The 22,616-nt window shown below is 40.0% G+C and overlaps 2 protein-coding genes across 7 annotated transcripts in view; both read left to right on the top strand.

The window, feature by feature from the left end:
* The window catches only part of myt1lb (myelin transcription factor 1-like, b), a 99,676-nt gene extending 82,787 nt beyond the window's left edge, over window positions 1-16,889 (top strand). For 3 of the 6 annotated variants that reach the window (XM_038729884.1, XM_038729888.1, XM_038729883.1), the window contains exons 12-22: window positions 1,478-1,711; window positions 3,602-3,723; window positions 5,000-5,068; window positions 6,763-6,825; window positions 6,978-7,061; window positions 10,726-10,947; window positions 11,935-12,029; window positions 12,607-12,710; window positions 12,852-12,995; window positions 13,854-13,916; window positions 14,216-16,889. In XM_038729884.1, coding sequence (XP_038585812.1) covers window positions 1,478-1,711; window positions 3,602-3,723; window positions 5,000-5,068; window positions 6,763-6,825; window positions 6,978-7,061; window positions 10,726-10,947; window positions 11,935-12,029; window positions 12,607-12,710; window positions 12,852-12,995; window positions 13,854-13,916; window positions 14,216-14,356 — 1,341 coding nt within the window. In that variant the 3' untranslated portion in view covers window positions 14,357-16,889. The remainder of the gene's footprint in view (window positions 1-1,477; window positions 1,712-3,601; window positions 3,724-4,999; window positions 5,069-6,762; window positions 6,826-6,977; window positions 7,062-10,725; window positions 10,948-11,934; window positions 12,030-12,606; window positions 12,711-12,851; window positions 12,996-13,853; window positions 13,917-14,215) is intronic. The other 3 variants (XM_038729885.1, XM_038729886.1, XM_038729889.1) reach the window with 3 other exon arrangements.
* A 4,742-nt stretch (window positions 16,890-21,631) lies between these two features.
* LOC119910068 (peroxidasin) overlaps window positions 21,632-22,616 on the top strand; it is a 57,145-nt gene continuing 56,160 nt past the window's right edge. Inside the window, 1 exon segment of the mRNA XM_038728442.1 lies at window positions 21,632-21,885. Within this exon segment, the coding sequence (XP_038584370.1) occupies window positions 21,701-21,885 (185 nt within the window). The 5' untranslated portion in view covers window positions 21,632-21,700.

The raw sequence follows: 22,616 nt of genomic DNA, 5'->3' as shown, positions 1-22,616 counted from the left end.
CTTCTGGTGGAGTTTTAATAGTGAGTGTGGCATTGTTAGGAGCAGACACCTACATCGTGGAATAATGTCAGCTGAACTGTTTTGGAGACAAGTGCTATTGTAAGAGCTCAGTTTGTGTTGTGCCAGCTCAGCTTTATAATAAACGGTCTTTGTCTTACATGATTCCCAACTTTTTTATAGTACCTTTTATTATTCAGAGTGTGATACTTTTCTCCACACATTAATGATCCAGCAGTAATGGTAGTTTTTTTTCCTTTTTTTCTGCTATTTTAAGTCCACAGTTCTTGCACTATTCATGTCCAATCCTAAGTCTGTCACCCTGTGCGTTTGAGTCAATGTGCATCACCCAGGTTTTGGCTTCAGACACCAGGAGAATCCACCCCGAGGGACACTGTCGGCTGGAATCAGCATTAGAGCGGGATTTCCTACTCATGAAAGGGAGCAAAGGGAGCAAAGGGAGCAAAGGGAGCGAGGATGATGAGGAGGAGAGGGGAGATGAGAAGAGGGAGTCGGACGGAGAGAGAATATTAATGAGAGCAAGGACACAAACTCATGCATATGCCTACCAAAACGCAATCCTTACAGCAGTGGGACTCTTCCGGTCAGATGTAGATTAGAGAAAAGGCACGCATGCATGGATATATAGATACAAACCTATACTCAGGAGGGAAAGTGAACGCTTTAGTGAGCACTCAGTCTTGTTTGATGTGGCCCACTTTGTTCCGGAACACAGTATAGTTCGGCCTCTATTTTTGGGTTTGCAGCAGTCTAGTTCCAGCCACTGCTGCTCATCACCGCTTTCACCCCACCCCTAACCCTCAGCCCCCCCCCCCCCCGTGATGTCCACTCACATTAGTCTCACACACACAACACAAAGCCATGCACACACACCCTTCTGACTGCAGAGAACACAGTTGAGACCACAGTAGGATGGAAGGAAAGAGAGAGAAAGAGGAAAGGAAGGGTTCACAGAGGGATGCACTCGTCCTTGAGCACTGATAACCTCTTCTACTTTTGACCCTCTTACGAGTGCAACACTATAGTGTTACTGTACACTGCAAGTGTCTAATGTTTCATTCTAAACAGACTTGTGATAAATTGGAATGTTGTTTTGGGTATTTGAACCGCAGGTGTTCTTGATCCATCATTTCAGACATCAAAAAATGTTAAACACAACACGGGAGGAACAGAAAATTCAAGCACTTTTCATGTACTTCTTAAGTATTCACGCTACTGTTTTTCCCAGCTCAGATCCTACAATATGAATATGTTTGACTGCTATTTAATCAGGAACTCTCTCTCTCTCTCTCTCTCTCTTTTATCCCTTTCTCTCCATCCTTGCCTCCTCATGTTCTGTGCATCATCTTACCCCTCCTCATCTGGCTGAAAACACACAACACACGCACATCTCTTCCGCATTCCTGACTTTACCCCTTACAAACATACGCATGCACAAAATCCACATAACACTTTCCAGAGTCCTGGTCTAGATGTTGATGAGAACGGTACGTTGGACCTGAGTATGAGCAAGCGTCTGTGCAGCGGCGGCGGCGGAGGGGACTCGGTGCTCACCCCTCTAGAGCCCATGTCCCCCCAGAGGCAAGCCGCCCTGCTGGGCTCTCGCTGCTACGGTATGGGGGACGCTGCTGACTGCTGGGACCTGCCTGTAGACTACACCAAGATCAAACACATAGACGAGGACGAGAAAGAGGTAAAGGGGAAAACAACGAGGACAATGTTGGAGATTCACTTGACCACTAATGTCTGGTTGTGGCCAGATAAAATATAAATATTTTTATCCAGGAAGGCGGGTAGAGCACTGCCTGAACTTAACTGCAAGTACAGAAGAAGCTGCCTGTAAAGGTTGATCTTAAAAGATCAATACAAATGTGCAATATGAAGCAGAATGCAACATCATTCTTATTCATAAAAATATTTTATTTTTGATCAGTTCATTGAATAAGGCTCTCTCCCCTTTGCCTCAGAATGTTCCATCGCATATTCACTTTCCTTTAAAATGTTCGTGACGATACCAGGATTGAAATAGAAGTGGTGACGTGTGATGAAGAGAAGAATAACAGAGAGAGATTACAAAGAAATGACAGTTGGGTTGTGATGATGATTATTATAAATCAGTAGTATATGATAGTTTGTGGATTTGGACGCTGCCAGACAGTACAGTTGGCATGCGTCACTTATACTGTCTGCTCAATGTGTCTCAACCCAAATTATTTTCCTCCAAGCCATTGATATTGATACAACACAGTGTCTCCAAGTCAAACATTTGCATTGCCGTCTGATTGTCTTCTAGGTTTCTTACCTCCCTGTCTGACTCACTGCTATATTTTGAATCATTAGAAAGTCAGGGATTTTTGAGGGGAACCTAATGAATCTGCACCTTAATTGATGTCAGCATTGCCATGCACAGAGGTATCTGCTCTGTTTGTATCATGCCCCCCCCCTATGCTGGCTTTCTGTTTTTACATTTCGCTCTTCTCTAAAATGAATTATGCAAAGTAGCACCTTGGGAGGGAATCGGAATAGCTCATCTCATCAAAGAACTGCTGGAAATCAATGCGCCTCTGCTGGGTGCGCCTGTCAGTGTGTACAGGCGCATACGTGTACAGTGCATGCGCCTCTGTTGGTGTGAGGGAAGTGTGAATATTCATATGAGTGTGTGTCTCTACCCATGTCTCTTTGGGAGTGTCTCTGCGTGTATATGCGAGTTCCATCCCTAGCCTACTTTCTGCTCTGCATCTCTGTACGTATGCATGTGTCGTTCTCCATCCTGCCTGCCTCTCAGCCTGCGCTCCCTTTAATTGGAGAAGCTCACTGGCTGACCCAGCATCACACGCTCCGAGACAGCTTGAGCGCTGGATAATTTGGGCTGTATCTGGACCTGTCTCTTTATGGGCATTACTGTACATACACTGCGAGCATGGAAGAAAGGAAAGAGGATTTGCATCAACAGCCGTCGTGCCCTGGCTGCATGCACTGCAGACAAAGCACAGCCCCACATAATAACACAGCCAGAAAACGGTCTGACACTACACCGCAGTGCCATCTAGTGACTGCTGGTGCATTACAAGACTAGAACCAGCCTACTCCCTGAGAGTATAAACACCCACGAGATAGCCCACCAACACACACACACACACACACACACACACACACACACACACACATTGTTCACTGGACACTGAGTCATTACTTCCTCCAAGGGATTCTATTTTCTAGCTCTATTAGTACGACAGGTGAGGCTCAATTGTCACACAGGCTGAACCATCAGCATTTAAATTGACAAACCTCTATGGTATGAAAAGTGTGCTTTTGACGTGTGTGTGTGTGTGTGTGTAAAAACAGAGGTAAAGAAAGCAAAGGGAAAGAAAAGACTTTCTAAAGGAGTTTCCATCTTGTGCCAGTTCATTAAAAGTATTCTAACTTCCAGATTATTGAGTGCATGTGTCAAGTATCATGTGCATACAAGCATGAATGATGGAGTGAGAAAAAAAAAATCCCTCTTCATCTCTCTCTTCCCCTTTGCCTCCCTGTCTTCCCCCTCCCCTCCCTCTCTTCTTCCTCCCTTCACACCCGATGTCAGCAGGATGACCTGGATCCCTTCCATGACCTACTGGAGGACCGCTCCTACACCACAGATGTTAACATGCCCAGCCCCAAGCCCAAGTACGTCCAGTGCAAAGAGAGTAAGAAGGACCTGATAACGTAAGAGCCCTCTACTTTTATAACGCCCCAGTGTTCCTCCCGTCCACCTGACCCCACTTGCTTCCCCCCACTCATGCTTTGCTTTCCCCTCTCATCTTATTCGTTTCTTTTGGTTTCATCCTTCCTTTTGCTAACCACTGTTCTCACTTCTTCTCCCTCCCCCATCCTGTGCTGCTGGCTTGCTATAGGACTTTTTACCAGCTTTATCCATTTGTCCGCACTGATCTTAGAGCTGGTAGCTTCTTCTGATGCCTTGATTGTAGTTTCCCTCTTTTGGCGCTTTATCTTTGTAAGACACGACACTAGTCTCATGCCAGATGAAGTGTAGGTGATCTCAAGGTTAATCACAGACAGTGAAGCTAAACTGGAAACAATGAAAACCCACAATGAAAAAAATCAGAAACAACTTCATTCTGTGATTTTCACATTTTCTTCTCCTTCCCTTTGGGCTTATAAATCTGTATTTTTCTGGTGGCAGATGTCCCACACCGGGGTGTGATGGAAGTGGTCACTTGACGAGCAATTTCGCCTCACATCGAAGGTGTGACTTCCTTTTCTCCTGGTGGATTCTAAGTCTATTTCTCTTTATTGTTTTCAGCTTACCTCGACCATGCTGTCAAACACTTGTAGGCAGAATGTCTCTCTCTCTCTCTCTCTTATTTGTTAGCCCTTTGACTATTGGCGACTTCCTGAAAACAAGGGTATCATGAAATACGGAAAGATTAAATTAATTGGATACGTGCTAATTTTTAATCTAAACCCTGGGATAAAATTATTTCTCAATGGGCCATGCGTAAAGCCTTCTAAGCTGATGTTATTCAGTCCTCCAGGCCCTTCCCACAGTGCAGTGCAGACTAAGCATTTACCATTCAGAGCAAGAAGACTTTAGCAGAATTGCTGAGTGTTGCAGTGAGAGGTGAGTCTGCAAGGACTGAATGATATCAGTATAGAGGCTGACATGGAAAACAACCCCAATGTTAATTTACTATTTTTTATTCACTCAGTCCTGTTTGAACACAGTGCAGAACACACCACGCATGAAAACGAGACTCCTTGTTGTTACGTATGAATACAAATACTCAGAGGGTTAACTTTTTTAAATCAACTCCCTGCACTTGCATCATGGCTTTTTTTTGCATTTCCTGGTTGATATTTTATCTATGCATGTGTTTGTATATCTCTGTGTGTGGATATGAGTGTGGTCTGAGAGGTGGCTTGTGTTTCAGTGGCTGGGGTCATTTTGGTGTAACTAATGTTCCACTGGTGTATTTTTCAGTCTCTCAGGTTGTCCTTTAGCTGATAAAAGCATTCGAAGTATGCTGGCCAACAACGCGCAAGAGCTCAAGTAAGGCGTGAAATGACTTACTGAAATATGTATTGTTTGTTTGTTTGGCTCATTCTGCCTAGGGTAAGGTCAGCCTTATTAGTGCTAGTGCACATAACTGCAGGAAGTGGTAATGTAAATCACAGGATGGATAGAAAACCATAGGCTGCTCAAATATGAAGTCATTTGATATGATTTGATTGCTTTTTAAGGAGAACAATTTCAAGTCTGCTTATATTCTATATGTTTTCATATTGTCAAATCCCTGAAAAAGACCCGCACCAACGATGCATTGATCCTACTTACAAGTATTGTGTGTAGGCAAAGCCTGATGTGTCTCATTCCTCTGTGTCGGAGAGCTCTATTGTTCTCTAAACTCTATTAAAAACACACAATGAGTCAAATTGTTGCTTCTTCATTACAAATTAACCCACACACTGTAGTTTATTTTGACTCAGTCCCAGATACACCGTCCTGCTCCAAACAATCACTAGTGCACCAAAGATAGATTAATCCACCACTGAAAATAGTCCACAGCAAATGCACTATTTCCTTTAGTTAAAGTAATGTTTGCTAGAAATGACTGTGCCCATCTGCTTTAGGAAATTATTCATTCTTTAGAAATGAAACTTTTAAACATTTACGTCTTCAGTAAGAACCATAGACTGTGTAATAGAAGTGGACGTAGCCACCGTCACCCATTGGTTTGTGAACTACTTTTGAAGCCTTGAATTTGCCAACCAGAAGTGACCGTATTGGGATGCTCATTTTGGCTAGCGAGAAACAGGCTTAAAACAAAATGTACTTACTGGTAAAAAATAAAGTTTTTTAGTACAACCGTACGCTGAACAAGATATTTTTCGGTTACCAAAAGCTACAATTAACTTTCATGAATAAAAAACACCCCCAACACCAAAAAAACAGTTCACAGCTGCTTAAATTGACAGTGCGGTACGTTTCACGTCTATCTTCATTGACAGGTCACCGTGGTAGTGACTTGTCAATTACAAGGTAGCCATGCCCTAAAGCACACCCTGCTTTATTGGCTATTTTCCTCTAAATGGGACCATTATTTACAAAATAAACATCATGCTGTATTGAAGAAAACCTGAAACTAGCAATTGAGACTATAAACCCATTAAGAGATTGTTTACTGAGGTAATAAATCAAGTGGGAAGGAGGGTCATTCTACGTTTCTAATAAGCTTACACACAATTTGACCTTTTTTTTGTTGCAAAAAATGAAGTCGCCCCCTGCTGGTCGTTAGAAAGAATGCGTTTTTTTCCATTTAATTGAAACCCTAATTAAAGTCCAACAATATAAAACAGTCCATAGGCAAAAGTCCTTATTTGTCCAAATAATTATGTCTTTAAACAATCTTTAAAGAGATAAATAAAAAAATAAATATAAATCAAGCTTGGGCTACACCATATATGGACCATGTATGTTCATGTTAAAATAAAAAAAATTAATACATTTAAATCAATGTTTCATTTTATGGTATTATTGTATACCTACTTAGATTGAGTCATTCATACACAACACAATAGTCCTAGTTTGTCCTAGCCTTATAACCATAGTGAAGCAAATGTTTGCTTTTGTTTTGTCATATCAGTAGACAATGAGCATAACAAATGTATATAAGGGATATATTATCTTCAAGGGACTGAACTTTTGCTGTAGGCCCTGAACCCTTTTTGTGTTTTCTGCCCCAGGTGCCCGACACCAGGGTGCGATGGTTCGGGACATATCACTGGCAACTACGCCTCACATAGAAGGTACAACCCGCATTCTGCATGCATACAGGAATAATTTCCACTCTTTTCTCAATATGTCTCGCTTTCCAAGAAAGTTCTTACCTTCTTACTCTGCCTCACACACACACATGTACTGCATGCTTCAACTTGGTAACACTGTCATTTATCTCCAGTCTCTCAGGGTGTCCGAGGGCCAGGAAAAGTGGGATAAAGATCATCCACAGTAAAGAGAACAAGGAGGACCAGGAGCCTATCAGGTACAGCACAGACACTGATCATCAGTCTTTTCTCTCCCTTTAAAACCCTGATACTTACACTCTTCCTCCTGCTACCAACACTGCTCACTGTTCTCTGCTTACTTTACATTTCCCATGTGAAATACAGAACATGACACATGACTTTAGTTTTCCGTTTTTAAAATGATGCAAGTAAGCCACATGAATGGAAACAAAGGAGCAATGTGCTGTTTTATAATCAGTACATTGCTCTTTGACGTGCACTGATGCAAGCGGGAATAAATCAGTATTAGCTCAGACAAGACAAATGTGGTATGAGCGCAGAGCTTCAACCCATGTTTGAGGGAGCTGGAAAAACTTCTGAAGAGCAAGGTTGTTGCAGTTTAGAGAGGGGCGATTCCGCAGTCTCTGGTGAACCTCTGCAGAAACACAGGTAAGGAAAGACAGAAGCACGCAGAAAGGGAGAAACAGAGGCACAGAGAGATTGATTGGACTCTACCTAAATCCCACAATGGGCTTCTCTGGCCTCAGCCCTGCAGCTGCATTGATTTCTCTGGTGGTACAGAGCACAAATAACACACTTTGGCCATTCTTGATCTTGTCATTCTGTTGAATTCCGAGGACAGTTTGCCACTATTGCCCAGCAGAGCATACGTAAAGGGTTAGGTACCCCTTTAAGTATGCTCTGTTGATGTTAAAATGTCTTTGTAACTTATTTGTATTCACTAGTTCACAAGTAAAGGGTGAATGTAAAGGGAGTGAATGAACTCCGCCTCTTGATCATTCAGTTTTCCCTCTTTGGATTATGGAGGATGATTGTATGCACATGATACTTGACACATCCTTTTCACTCTGTCTCTTGATCTTATTATGTCCAGAGGGAAGGTTGTTGTACACTTCCTCAGTAGTGGATGTGTCGTCTTGAGGGTAAAGATCATGACCATTGCATGATCATTTATTATCAGGAGACTCTTCTTGTTTCTGTCATTGGGAGTTCACTCTTAGAACTTGAAGGCCTAGCTAGAAGGCCTGGTCCGACCCTTAACTGATTACAGGAGGAGACAAAGGCGGGGTGATCTGTTCATACTTTAATTTGACCATCCCATGGAGACTTATAAGATAATAGATAATAAAAAGGACAAAACAGTTACATCAAAAAGATGGCTTGCATGTGTGACATGATATAATTCTTTTCAGTTCAGAACATTCTGCAGGCACATTTTCAGTCCATTGTTAATTTAAACACATTTTATGATCTGTTCCTCTACAGTTATCCAAACTGCAACCCAGACATTTCTTTAACTCAAATTAGCTTTATTGGCATGAATGTAACAACATTGCCAAAGCATCATATATACACAACATCTTTATATATTTCACTTTGAACTTAAAAGCAAATTCCCTAATGTGTAAATCAAGAGCTTAGCAGTTAGTAGCTCTTGTTTTTTATACATAGAATGTGGCTAGAATGTTTGGTAAACACAAAGTGCCTATTGGTTGCACTTATTGTGCTAATTTATGTTCTATCAAGATTGAATTTAATATAACTATTATATTGTTATTGTTTACGACTGCAACAATTTTCTTAAATATTGATTTATCTGGCGATTATTTTCTCAATTAATTGATTAATCCCTTTATACATAAAATGTCAGAAAAAATGTGAAAAATGCTCTCCATAATTTTCCCACAGTCCAAGGTGACATCTTCAAATGTCTATCCTTGAGGTCTAATTAGTCCAACTAGTCCAAACCCCAAATAGCATTTGACTAATCGATTAATCAATTAATTTCTGCAATGCTTTTTGTCACAGTATTATTCTGTTATAATATTTTAAAGATATTGATGGGAGGGTTTTTCATTTTTTTTCCTAAGTCAAGGGCAGGGTCCAAAGAAAATATGAATACTGTGGGTCTTGCTGTTTTAAACCATGAAACAGTCCCTAACCACTGTGGCGTGAAACACAACGCTGAACCCACCACGCTCTCCCTTCTGGACATTATGCATTCCTGGATGGGAGTCAGTTTGGCCTGTCTGAACTGTTCCACAGCACACATATAGCTCTCCTCACAGATTGGTGGATGTTCGCCTCAGCAGCACAGCTCTGGATCTGTCTGCTGCCAGGTCGCAGCAGTTTGGCTCTCAGGTCATTGATGGGGTGTCGTGAGCCGATATCTGGTTCAGGCAGCTGAAACATTTATGGCCAAAGTTCCCCTGAGAGGATAAGGAAAGATGCAGTCATGGAGAAGATAACAAAGACATTTCTAGAGCAGTATTTCTGATATCATCATAAGTCATCACCCAGAATAACCCACAGACCTGCAGAGAATAAAATGTCACAGGCATGCTTTCATTCATTTAAATCAAATGCTAAGATTTAATCTCAGCAATTCCGCCCAAAGAAAGTTTAAGCATTTGGTCTAAATAGTAAAAGTGATGGACAAAGAGGCTAAAAAGAAATCTGAGGTTGAGAATCAACCAGTTTACCATGTTGACATAGTCAAGCAAATGGTAAACTAGAATTAAGTGAAATAAATTGTGTGCTCCTAAATAAAGGGAAGATCTCTGGACTTTTGTATAAACTGTCATACTTTGTACAGATATGCTTTTCATTATGGTACAATCCTGCTATCAGTACTGGAAAACAACGGTATATTGAAAACAATCTAATGGCACACACACTATTGGAGATCTCTACAAAGACCGTATGCTTTTGTCAAATGGAGATCTAATTCAACAATTTCATATAAAGAACAAGAAACCCGTCTAACATCTGTGCTCAGTACTTCCCCATTCAACAACAATTTCATAAGTAAGGATTCAGTGAAACTGTCGTGGCAGCAACATTTGGAATTTGAACATGTTAGAATTTTGTAAGAATGTGGTAAACATGTTTAGGAAGAAGCTGGGTGTATGAATTATTTAAGTAAATTCATTTGACTTCTGATCTATATTTACTATGGGAAAGATCTCACATACCACAGAAAAAGACACTGTGGAAGACAACAGTGCACACCCAACCCAAGCGGTCGAGGTAGATATTCACCCACCCTGAGTCCAGGTTTACCTGTTAAGGAGTTTTTCCTTGCCATTGTTGCCAAGTGCTTGGTGAAGGGAAATGATGGATCGCTGTAAATAATATTACAAAGAGTACGGTCTAGACTCTATATGAAAAGTGCATTGAGAGAGACGCTGTATAAATAAAATTGACAACCCTGTAAATTGAACTAAAGCCAGGTAGCTGCCATTGCAGGCAGAACTGATAATTTCACAACTGTAGCTAGCTTTAGTCATAATCCATTTTGTGAGGTGTGACATTAGGAATAATTTATTGCCTCATTGATCATCACTCATGTTGATGCACTGTCAGCATTCCAAAACTGTGATAAGGCTGCCAGTATGACAGCTTTAAATAAGCCGATGTTATCTTTGTTTCTATTAAAGAGATAGAGGGAGACAGAAAAGAGATATTAGCTTAGTATATTGTGCTTTAGTACTCAGGAGGCACACAGACTGTAGTGTATACCAGAGAGCCAGTAACTAAACCTCATCAGGTCACTGGATGATGTCTTTAATATGATGAAAAGATGACGGTATCAACTTTTAATACATAAGCAGATGAAGGTTGGGGTTGAGTGAACGAAGGTGCCCGGTCTCTGAAAACATTTTACTCTGTCCCCCGAAGGTGCCCGGTCCCAGGTTGTGATGGTCAGGGACACGTGACAGGGAAGTATGCATCCCACAGAAGTGCATCAGGATGCCCCATAGCAGCCAAGAGACAAAAGGACGGCTACCTAAATGGCATCCAGTTCACATGGAAATCTGGCAAGACGGAGGGCATGTCCTGCCCCACACCAGGCTGTGACGGCTCGGGTCACGTCAGTGGCAGCTTCCTGACACATAGAAGGTGGGTCTAGGGAACTCGGCTGGAGTACTACATATAGATTTTAGGACACCATGCGGCGTATTGTTGCTGTTACTGATTTAAAGGTGCCCTGTTGACTTTTCTTGTCACCACAGTTCATTACGTGAAGTGTTGAATGCATTTCCTACCGCATAAGAAGTTACAGAGCAGACTTTTAAAAACTATTTTATATCATGTGCACATGCGTGTCCTCGTGCATGGGTTAAACAAAATGGAGGCCCACTCAAACAGCTCTATAACCCTACTAGTGGTCATAAACTCCACGGGAAACCGTTACATTCAGCTCGACAACTAAGCTAAATTAAAGTGGAAAGATTTAAACGTTTAACACCTACTTACATGAAAGCATGGAACGCCATGATTCATGAAAGCAGTTGATGCAACAAGTTTTAAAAGAATATGCTTATTCACTTCTATGCTGTAGAATGAATATGTAGCTATGAGCCCGCAGCCTGTTAGCTTAGCTTAGCACAAAGGGTGAAAGCACTTCTGAAGCTTACTAGCTGTCAGGCAAACAGAAGACTTCAGGGCGATACTGGTCCTGGCTAAGAAATAGCACATTACCTTGTAAAATGTGAAATTGTTGTTTTTACTTTGGGTTTGTATGGATTAAACAAATAAAATCTAATGTGTTTGTCATCTTTAGAGTTGCTGATAGGTGGATTGTGTTACCCAATCCCTATTTCCAGTCTTTATACTAGGCTGAGCTAACTGTAGCTACATTTACCGTGAATACATGTGAGTGGTATCAATCTTCTCATCTAACTCGGCACGAAAAACAATGTCGAACTTTTCCTTAAAGACTGTGTAAACCCTCAATGTTTATCCCAAGCTGGCGCCAACGCTGACATTAATGGAAAGATTTTTCTGAACTTCCCCATATAACCCAGCAGTCTATGAGCCACGTTGGCTCCTTGTGTGTGTGGAATATACTGAAACGATGCTTCCTCTCCTTGTTGCTGCCTCCAGTCTGTCGGGTTGTCCGCGTGCCACCTCCGCCATGAGGAAAGCCAGGCTCTCCGGAGTGGAAATGCTAACAATAAAGCAGCAACGTGCCAACAACGGTAACTACAACTACCACTCACACACACAATACAGCCAATCAGGATCAAACATGGATATGGAATCATTTGGCAAACGGAGTTTCATTTTCAGATAATATACCAATCAGGAGGGTGTGTGGCGAGCAGCGTCTGAGTAAAGGCTTAAATTGGAAATAAACTGCCTTTCAGGGATAGGGTGTAAATAATGAGAAGAGTGGCTCCAATCTGCAAGAACAGGGTTGGGCTTGCTTGGCAGTAATCAGACATGGAATATCTGAGCTAGCTTGTGGTTGTGTGCTCCATCTGTTTCCTAACACTTCACCCTGGATTGCAGTGAATTTCAATTCTTCATAAAGGGATGTGACAGGAACATAATTTGACTGTAAGATAATTTGAATGTGAGTCTTAATCAGCTAAATGACCTGCTGCAGTTCAATTGTAGAGGTGACGGCACACACACAAAGTGTCCAGCAGAGTTCTTACTTAGCTACAGAGTCATATTGGGTCATTTTTAATCACCTCAGCCTAACACAAAGGCTGTTAATCTCATTTATGACAGAAACCATGTGTCAGCGCTCATGTTGCTTCTCCTCTGTAGGACTGGAGCATGAAGATGATATCAAACAGCTGGATGAAGAAATCAAAGATTTAAGTGAATCAAATTCAACAGTGGAAGCAGACATGATCAAACTTAGAACACAGGTAAGTTACTTCCTGTCTGCTGCATTCAGTTCCCTGTCTGTTCATGTCTATCTGAGTCAGAAGTGGTGTGTACCTGCCTGTGAATGCAAAGCTGTACTGTAACATCCTGCCACCCTCCCCCTCCCCCCCTCCTCTCCTCAGATTACAACAATGGAGTCCAACCTGAAGTCCATAGAGGAGGAAAACAAGGTGATTGAACAGCAAAATGAATCTCTCCTGCATGAGCTGGCCAACCTCAGCCAGTCACTGATTAACAGTTTAGCTAATGTCCAGCTCCCTCATATGGTAAGGGCCACCAGGAACGGCAAGCCGGCAGAATATAGCTAACCGTAGCATTATAGCAGCTTATTCATTTATTTGTGTATTTAACCACAGCCTATTGTGCATGCCTAGACTAAAATGTGGAGCATTGCTTGTCTTTCCAAACAGTGAGGGGGAGTTGTGAAATGAGGTTTGACTGGGCATTTTATTTACAGTTCAGCTGTTTAGGTTAAACACAAGTGTATACAGTATATAGGGAATAAAGGCTTTATTTTAAAGTGTATTGCAAAGAAACTGACCTGTCATTTTAATTCTGAAAGATCACACTTTTGAGGAATGAAAACCTGACTGTTTTATTAGGTTTTTTTTGTTAGTTTTTTTTCTATCATTCCATCGTTTTTTTTTTTGGTCCTTGAAGATAAAGCAAAGTGTGTTACTTTCTGTCGCTAAGAGTTTCATGATAATCACACACTCTTCGGTCCTGTTTTTCACCCTTCACAATGCCATTCTATCCTGAAATCCTCGTGCATAATGGATAATTATTCCTCATTTAAGCATCCTTCTCTGAGTGGCAAGCTATTCATCATATCCTCCTTTCATATTTCAGCAGTTATGCAGATTAAAAAAAGGTCCATGACACTGGAGAGGAATGAATTCTGGCAGTCAGTTTTTTACAATAACACCAGTGGGCCATTCTGACTGTGGCCTGACTCTGTGTTTGTCTTGATGTCTTCATTTATGTCATTTATTCTTTCTATTTTTCCGGTTAATTTAAGGTCTTCTGTATGTGGCTGGATGTTATATACTGTCACTTAGTGTTTAAATACAATGTAGTTTCTCAAAGTAAACTAATAGAAATGTGTCCCTCCTTTCCTTCCATAGAAACCACTGGCACACAAAGAGCCTCCTCTAAGAAACAACAGCTGCTTACAGTTGCACCAGCAAGTAAGTCAGTAGCTTATATCATCTAAATTGCCTTATTCAAGTTCTGTATTTCAGTATTGTATTTCACTTTATGAATATTGAATACCTAATTTTGACACTTAATACTAAATTTTGAAAACAGTAATGCGTGGGCCTCACAAGGTGAAAGTAAATCTGGAAACGTTATTGTCTTGTGTGCTTTACGTATGTGAGGAGAAGATGTGATGATAAGATTTTAGATTTTAGATTTTAGAACACCTTGAATCCGCCCTCGATTCTGTTTTCCTCTAATAGCCTTCTTGTTTTCTTTGGTCCTGCAGGAGTCAATAAGTGATCAGAACTTTGACGCCTATGTGACCACTCTAACGGATATGTACACGAATCAAGACCAGTACCAGAGCCCAGAAAACAAAGCCCTGTTGGAAAATATCAAGCAAGCTGTTCAAGGGATCCAGGTGTAACCACTGAGAAAGGGAGATTTTTGTTCCTCCAGCAGGTGCGGGTGGCGTGTCAAATCTACATACAAACAGGCGGGGATGGTTTGATCTCTTCGGTTTGGTGCAGTAACTTATAAAGTGTTATATATTCTAAATTCTGTTCTCTCAAAAAAAGAGGTATTATGCTTAGAAAGACCTCTAGACAATTTCTTTCTTTCTTTTTCTTTTTGGGCCTTGATTTGAGGAAGAAGATAAAAGAGTAAACGGCAAAATAGTTTTTGAGGACATTCACATTTTGTACGTTTTCATATGAGCTGACATAGTGTCATGTAATGTTTCTAGCTGCTCATGTATGCACATTTTTAGTGTATATTTCTGAACAGTAAGCTAATGATAATGGGACGCGAGTTCTTTTTATTGCTTGACAAACAAAGGATTTTAGATGAAAAAACTGGACAGTGAAATAAAAATGAAAAAACTGCAAGCAAGGAGGAAGCTATTTGTTTTTCTCCTCACTGGATGATTTTGGACTTGATGATTTTAGATGTTTTTTCTTCTTCTTCTTCTTCTTGAGTGTAGATTGTTCAAGAGCAAGAACTGGTTTGCGAATCGCTTTATTTTCTGACAATGATTGAGAACTGTTTGTGTTTTGTTTTAATGAAAAAAAAAGATGTGTAGCTGTAGGTGGGGGCATTTTTAATTGGTGCTGTAAATGAATCCGGAGAGGAAACTGACTTGATGTATGTATGAATGTATGTATGAACAGTTATATTGTAAACATCATTACACGGAAACCCGATGGTGGAAATCCCATTATCTAGAAGAGCCAATTAAATCCTAGAGGAACACATCTGTGCGGTGCATGCATGTTCACATGCTCATCCTTAAAAAATCTCAAATAGAAATGATGTGTAAAAACAATGACCTATAGAGACCACGTTCTAGCCTTTCTAGTTTCAAATCTGCTCAATCTCGAGACTTGTGTTGCTAGGATCAAGAAATGTCTCAGCAATATAAAAACGAAATCATTTGTTTATAGTAGGTACGGGATGCAATCTGCAAAGGAAAAAAAGGTTGGGAATATGCAATTTCTTGTTTATAAGCATAGCGGGGTAACATGAATCTTTTTAATATAGCCTATGTAAAATATTGATTTTTATACAAATCTTTTAATACAAAAAGTCTTTTTAAAAAAGAGAAGGGAACCTGGACATTGAGTTTTAGAAGCGAAAGTATATGAGTTCCACTTTTTTTTCTGTACGATTTTGCACAGGGACACCTTCGTTTCCATGTTTTGATGTTCTTACAGAAACTAAAAGCAGTACCCGAAAGCCTAAAAGGAGGGTTTCAGAGGGTTTTGTAAAGAGTATTTATAGAGTATGACAGCGGGACTTACAGGGTCACTGTCCCCACTTATGTGCCAGTAGACTATTTGCACTTGTCCTTGAAGATATTATCCTTACGTGCGGCGGTGTGCAATTTTCCAGGTGACCTCTTTGGCACACGATTGGAGCAACCAACTGCTTGGAGCCACTGTAGGTGTGGATTTAGTACCACTGAGAGAGGAAGAACAGGGACTTGAAATCAGAGAAGAGGATGATTATAACCATAGCAGTTATACTGTAGGCTATTATCAAGTGTAAAAACATTAACAATGTTATTTCATTTTTGCTATGTTTTAGGAAGATGAAGTTATCCCCCAGCAGCACTTTATATCTAATCACTGTACAAAGGATTAAATAGTCAATCAATTCAAAGTTTAAAAAAAAAAATAGCAGAAGAAATGGTGAACAAGACCTTCGAGGGGTGATACAATCCAGCCTCATGCCCGTATGCCTGACTGTATGCACCCCTTCATTCTGTTGTTCTAGTTGTTAGCGATCATGTTCAGAATTTGCCTTTTTGAGAGCTAATGCAGAAGGAGCTTGTCGTTCACCTGATTGAATCTCATCTATTGTACTTTACTGTCCTCTTTCAGGACTCTACTACCCATCATCCATGACTGCATACGCCTTTTTCCACAGCATCGTGTCTGCAGCTTTTTGCCAATATAGTAATGCTTCAGTAGAGTAATAGCTAGTACCAGTTTTTGAATTAATTCTCATTATCAGTAAAAAGGGAAAAGGGATGCTAAAGCACAAACCGGCTGCTCGTCTGATGTTGGTACATAAATAACAAATCTGAATATAGTTATCTGTGACTATCTATAGGGAACACAAAAAGGTTGTCACATGTTTAGGAAGCTGACTTTTCATATGAATTATTGTGAATTCATCAGATTTTATTATTTTATTTGAGCCGATTCATTTTGAGATTGTTTTCAGTGACCATTAACAAAGACAGGATTTTGTATAAACTATTGTGCTCTCTGTGGAACTGAAGTTTGATTTATTTTTGTACTACACAGCATGGATTTGTTGACATTTTAATTTTGCTATAAATGTGTGAGATCACAAGTTGCTGTGATATTTCATTTATAAATTGTGAACTTTGTACAATTTTTGTCATGCTGGATGTTGACACATCTTACTCTGAATAAAGAAAAAAATGTGTTGCCAGAGGCCTGTAAAAGCATTTCTTTTGTGTGTTCATTACATATGGATCCTGAAGAGCGCATCTTCCTAATAATTCTTAAACTTTTACGCCTATCTCTCCACCAGCAGATGTCAGCAAACTCAAAGTATGTGCAATACAGCGCAGATGCACCTTTTGCTGTGCAGTTGTCAAAGATGAATCTTGCTGATGAACTGCAGGCTTTTTGGCGATTAAACAACTCGCTTTTACAGAATAAGAAATTTGTAGGAAAAAAATCCAAAGATACTGATTAAATATGTGCAGAGTGCACAGATCAAATTATATTATGAGAAGGAGCCAAAGCAGTGATGAACTGCTAAAAAAAGGCCAAAGAAATACAAGAAAAACAGTTATTAGAGGAAAAGAAATGAATGGATGATAGACATAGGAAGAAAAGTAGCACAAATTACTGAAAAACTAAATGCAGAAAAAAAGTAAGAGTGGATAGAAATGAAATTAAGACATATTTGAGTAACCTTAAATTACCAAGAGTGCTACAGGGTGAAAAAAGAAATTGACAAAAGATATCACAGCTGGGGAAATTAATGAACAAATGCAGGGACTGAAAGCAGGAAATTCCCCAAGACATGACAGGTTGACAAACACATTTTGTAAAAATTATAAAAACGCAAAATAAGTCCTTTACTATTAAAAGCATACAATTTGCATTAGATACAAGGAAATGGGCACAGACATGGCAATCCTCTTTAATAACTCTTATTTATAAAGAAGGGAAAGAAGCCACAGGGCGGTGCGGTGGTGCTCATTTCCTGCATTCTGGTGAAATTTTCTGCACCAATTTATAGTGGAAACGACTGTATTTATATAAATAGAAACATAAAATTCAGGTGGTGTTAGGATGACTTTAAAAACATAAAACATCAGAAAAGACAAGCAAACACTCACACTCGCACAAATGCTCAAATATCAGAATGCTCAAATACTAAATATGAGGCCATTAAATATTACTCTTCTACTTGATCTGAGTTGCTGGTAATGCACATTATTCCATCCATCACACCTTCCTGGGCAACATATAACAACTCAGCCTGTAGTAGACAAGATTTGTCATCAGTAATCTGTAAATCTGAATTCCTTCTTGGTTTAGAGCACCAGTGAAGGTACTGTGGATCATTTATCAACCTAGAAAGAGGCTTGAAAGATCAACAAAACACAACCTAGAAATGATCCTAGCATGCTATAATTTAACAAATACACCAATTAACTTAAATTACGTCCTCTTTTTAGAACTTCTGTCCATCTAACAAGGAGGTATCAGTGGTGCCTAAACTGCATTTGTTTTAGATTTAGATTGCATGGAAAGCAACAATGACCTGCACGAGAAGAAAAGAATAAAATATTTCTGCTAGAGCTTACTGAAAATAAAATACCACAATACATGGAATATACTGAAACAACTGTTAATCTGTGCCTCCTGTCTGTCAGGCTGTGAAAATGCTAACAAAGACAATGGGGCAGCATTGTTAACCGTGGAAATGTTAACAATGACACAGCAGCACGCCAGCAACAGCAGACACAACTACCTCTTTCACCAACACAATGCAGCAATCAGGAACACAGATGTGGAATGATACTTAGCAGAGTTCCAATCTGAGATAATAGACCAATCAGGAGGCTGCATGTGTGTATGTATGGTGAGCTGCAGCTGAGTAGAGGCTTAAATTAGAAATAAACAACCAGTCTACTGACAGGTTCTAAATAACAGGTTCTGGAGAGGTGCTCCTGGATAAAAGGACTGTCAGTCTTTTATATACGTGTGTGGTATGAGCAAGATAGCCATGGAGCTGTATTCAATACAGCAGCTATGACCTGTTTTTCAGTTACAATAATGTCATGTTCTTTTAAACACGTTTCAAATGTTCAAAAACATAAAAAATTTACATTTTAAATACTAGCATCATACTACATCATCATTCTGAGTGATGACACATCAAATAGAAAATGTATATCTTAACTGTCTCAGGCCTCACTTTCCGTGTTGCTGTGGCGTGTTATTTGTAAATTTACCAGCAGATGTCAGCAAAACCAAACTATCTGTGGTGTGTAAGGCTAGGCTACAGCTATAGTTAAGGGTTCGTAGACTTTATGTAAACCTTGCTGTGTTCAAGAAATGTTGGGACGTATATAAAAGTTATAATATTAATAATAATAGGCTGTTTATATAATGTTTCCCATTCTCCCTTCTGATTGGTGCGCCGGTTGGACAACACAAAGTAGGCTACCTAGGCTAATTATGCACAGCTGTGATTCATCGAAATGCTAATTAGCCACTAAGAACTCAAATAATTAGTCTACAGTTTGTCAAAAGAATGGTAGGTAAATTTCATTTTTCAGTCATCAAAACTGTTGTTATTACTATTAGACATAGTAATGCAGTGGCTAAAATAATGTGGACACTGCTATATGTAGGCTATTGGCTGGCTAAATCTTGACCTTTTGTTCTTGGTAGGCTAGCTGTATCACCTATCACTACTTTTCCCCCCCCATGCTATCAAGGCAAGGCAAGTTTATTTGTATAGCACATTTCAACAACAAGGTAATTCAAAGTGCTTTACATAAAACATAAAAGCAACAGCAACATAAAAAAAACACGTTTAAAAGCAGCATAGGGAAAGTGAAAAAATACACATTAAAATATAATAAAAGTTACAGTGCAGTGTACAATCAGGGTTAAAAGAGTTCAATGGAAAATAAAAACAGGCTGAGGGGTTGAGCAAATAATTGAGTTACAATTATTTTGAAAAGAGAATAAACAGAAGTACAATTAATCTACTCTCTCTTGATAGTCTGTACTATACTGTACTATATCAGACTCTTAAAGTCAAATTCTTCTTCAGCACCGCTCCATTGATCATTGAATATTGTTTATTTCTGTTAACCATTTTTATAATTGCTTCTGTATTAGTGTATTTTGTCTGCTATGTAGCAGAAGGGAGTTACAAAGCTCAATTTCACTATATGACCGTTATATTGTGACTATAAATGTACCTACCCACCTATGCTACTTTTCAGAACCCACCAACTTTAAGTGACTGGCAAAACAAAGACATTGTGCCTTAAGCGGGCCCTGCAGCCAGTCGCCACCAGGGGCCATCAAAATGAACTGATAATGTGAGCTTTCTTTGCATTCCTTTGTTCATTTTTGTCATATTTCACTACACTCGCCTTAACTCTTTCAAGGCCCACATTTCAACCTGACACAACAAATACAGCTAGCTGATTAATGTGAAAAACGGCTAGCTGTAGGCTAGTGTTATAATATTTTCATTTAAATGCTGTTTTGTATGTAGCATTCCAAAGACAAATAGGCCTATGTTTTATCACACTACATTTGACCACTATAGGCACAGTTAGTAGTTATTACTTTACATGTATTAAAGTACCCAAATGTAGTAAAGTAGTTCAAATAAATAATACAATAGAGGCCCCATAACAAGTAGACAAGGGCGTCATTTTGTGTTGAAATGTAGTGGGGACAAGATTAGGGGTGTGAAGAGACACTTAGCTCGCAAGACATCACCATTTAAGCCATATTAGGTTACGAGAAAGAGACGAAAACATTCTTAAACAGTGTTTCAAAGATATCCTCATTGCCAAGATATCTGAGGGGTCTGGGGGCACCTCCCCCAGGAAATCATCATCAAGCACTTAATTTCCTGCATTCTGGTGCACATTTCTGCACCAATTTACGGTGAAAATGTTTTTATGTAAAAGGAAACACACAATTCTGGTAGGACTTAACATTTCAAAATGTATAATACAATATAAAGCAGTGCAGCTCTCAGGCATTCTGTGTTGCTTTTAGATCTGGCTCTCCTGTAGATCAACTTTTGTAATATCATGTAATATCATCCCTGCTGAGGCAACACATACTGTACTTAGGCATGATTTAGTCTTCCCTCCTCTTTTGTCATGTTCACAGGGAGAGAACAACACTTCGGCATTGTCAAAAAATCAACTTAAGCTAACAAGAAAACAAGCAAGGACCAATCAACAACTTTAACAACTTCTTGACTCAGTTTCTTTATGGCCAATTTCGGTTGCTCTTTCTTAATGTGCGAATAAACCTTAAAACTAGGCTATATTTCATAACGTTTTTTCACAAATTCTGCTTTAAAAAGTGATGGGGACAAAATCAACTATTTCAAAAAGTGGTGTGGACACGTCCCCATTGGAAATGACACCTGTGCAAGTAGACCTAGTTTTACTTTTGATACTAGTACATTTAGCCGACGTTACTTCTGAACGTTTAAGTAAGCGTTTGAATGGAGACATTTCCTGTTTAATGTAGTATTAATAGACATTCGCTATTTTTACTTTAGGATCAGAATGTTCCCACTTCTACGTCGCTTAGAGAGACAGCTTAATGGAATTGAGCCTGTCTATGATAATAAATCAAAAATGTTCATCCCAAAATTTGCTCCATCTTGGAATTGAACCCAAAAGTCCACGAATGTGTTCGCGCTACAGCAAACTTTGGGATTATGACAAATTGCAAATGATGGGATTTGGAGGCGCTATTGCAACGTGTGTAATCTGCTGTTACGAGTACACTGTATCTGAAATTAGATACAACGTGAATATGGTAAACGTCTAAATGAGGACACTCATCTTTCTGTTGGAATTCCCTTGTCTAACACACTGCCCCACTTCTCTCTCTCCCTCTCTCTCCCTCTCTCCTCCCTCCTCCTCGGTCTCTCTCCCGGCTGAGCTAACTTGCCGTGTGTCTGTGAGAGGGGCAGCTGGCGGTCTCTGCTCGGCTCACTGCTAGCAATGGCGCTGCGGGCTGACCATTTCTGTTCTCCGTGTCTACTCGCGGCGGCTTTCTTATTGCTCGCCAGCGGACCTCAGTTTGTAGTTTGTTGTCCGAGTCGCTGTTTATGTTTCCGAACCACCGTGAGATGTATGCATCTAAACTTGGAAGCCGTACCAACAGTTTCTGCTCAGACCACCATTCTGTGAGTAGCTTTTTCCTCAAATCTAACGGGAACCAACCCTAAGCAGACTAAACGGGACTGCAATGAACGCTGAATGTCTGTGCGTTTTACCCCCACATTTGAGGCCTCTTGGAGGGTTCTTATTATTTATATAATAAGAATGAATCACAGTGTTTTAAAAAAAAAAAACGTCGGATCTTAAATCACTGATTTAAAGTTGAACTTTAAACAAAGGCTTGTGGAAACAATAGGTTCTGTAGTCATGCAGAGGTTATTCCAACGTCTCAGGAAGTTTTCACAAAGTTAGGACACCTGCCAATGAGTTCAGCTGTTGACTGCAGAGGTTAATGAAGAGTGGTTTTAGGGTCACACAGCTGGTGAAGTCAGCCGCAAGCAGTGTGGAGGTCAATAGAGGTCCCTGCGTGACAGAGTTTGTATGTGGAACCACAGCAAGTGTTAACGTCTCTGCATGGAGACATCCTGTCATCCTAATGACAGACTATATGTGAGAAACAATTAGTCTATTTCCAAACCGCATATTGTCCCGCAGACTTCACTGGGTGTGTTTGTGTGGGTTGTTTGTACTTAATTTCCAGGAAGGATCCTTGATCAAGGTCAGGCTTGACCAATAGGGATGCTTTTTATACTGGGTCTTTACAAAACCTTGTGAGTCACAATGGAGCAGTTTCTAAAACTGCTTCCTTCTCTGTAGTCAGAAATGTTATCATTGTGCTTGCACCGGTTTTTGTTGC

Source organism: Micropterus salmoides, unplaced genomic scaffold, assembly GCF_014851395.1.
Source record: "Micropterus salmoides isolate LMB-PRFRI ecotype aquatic unplaced genomic scaffold, ASM1485139v1 Ms_hic_scaffold_19, whole genome shotgun sequence".
Classification (NCBI taxonomy): Eukaryota; Metazoa; Chordata; class Actinopteri; order Centrarchiformes; family Centrarchidae; genus Micropterus; species Micropterus salmoides.
This window is presented reverse-complemented; position numbering and strand designations above follow the sequence as displayed.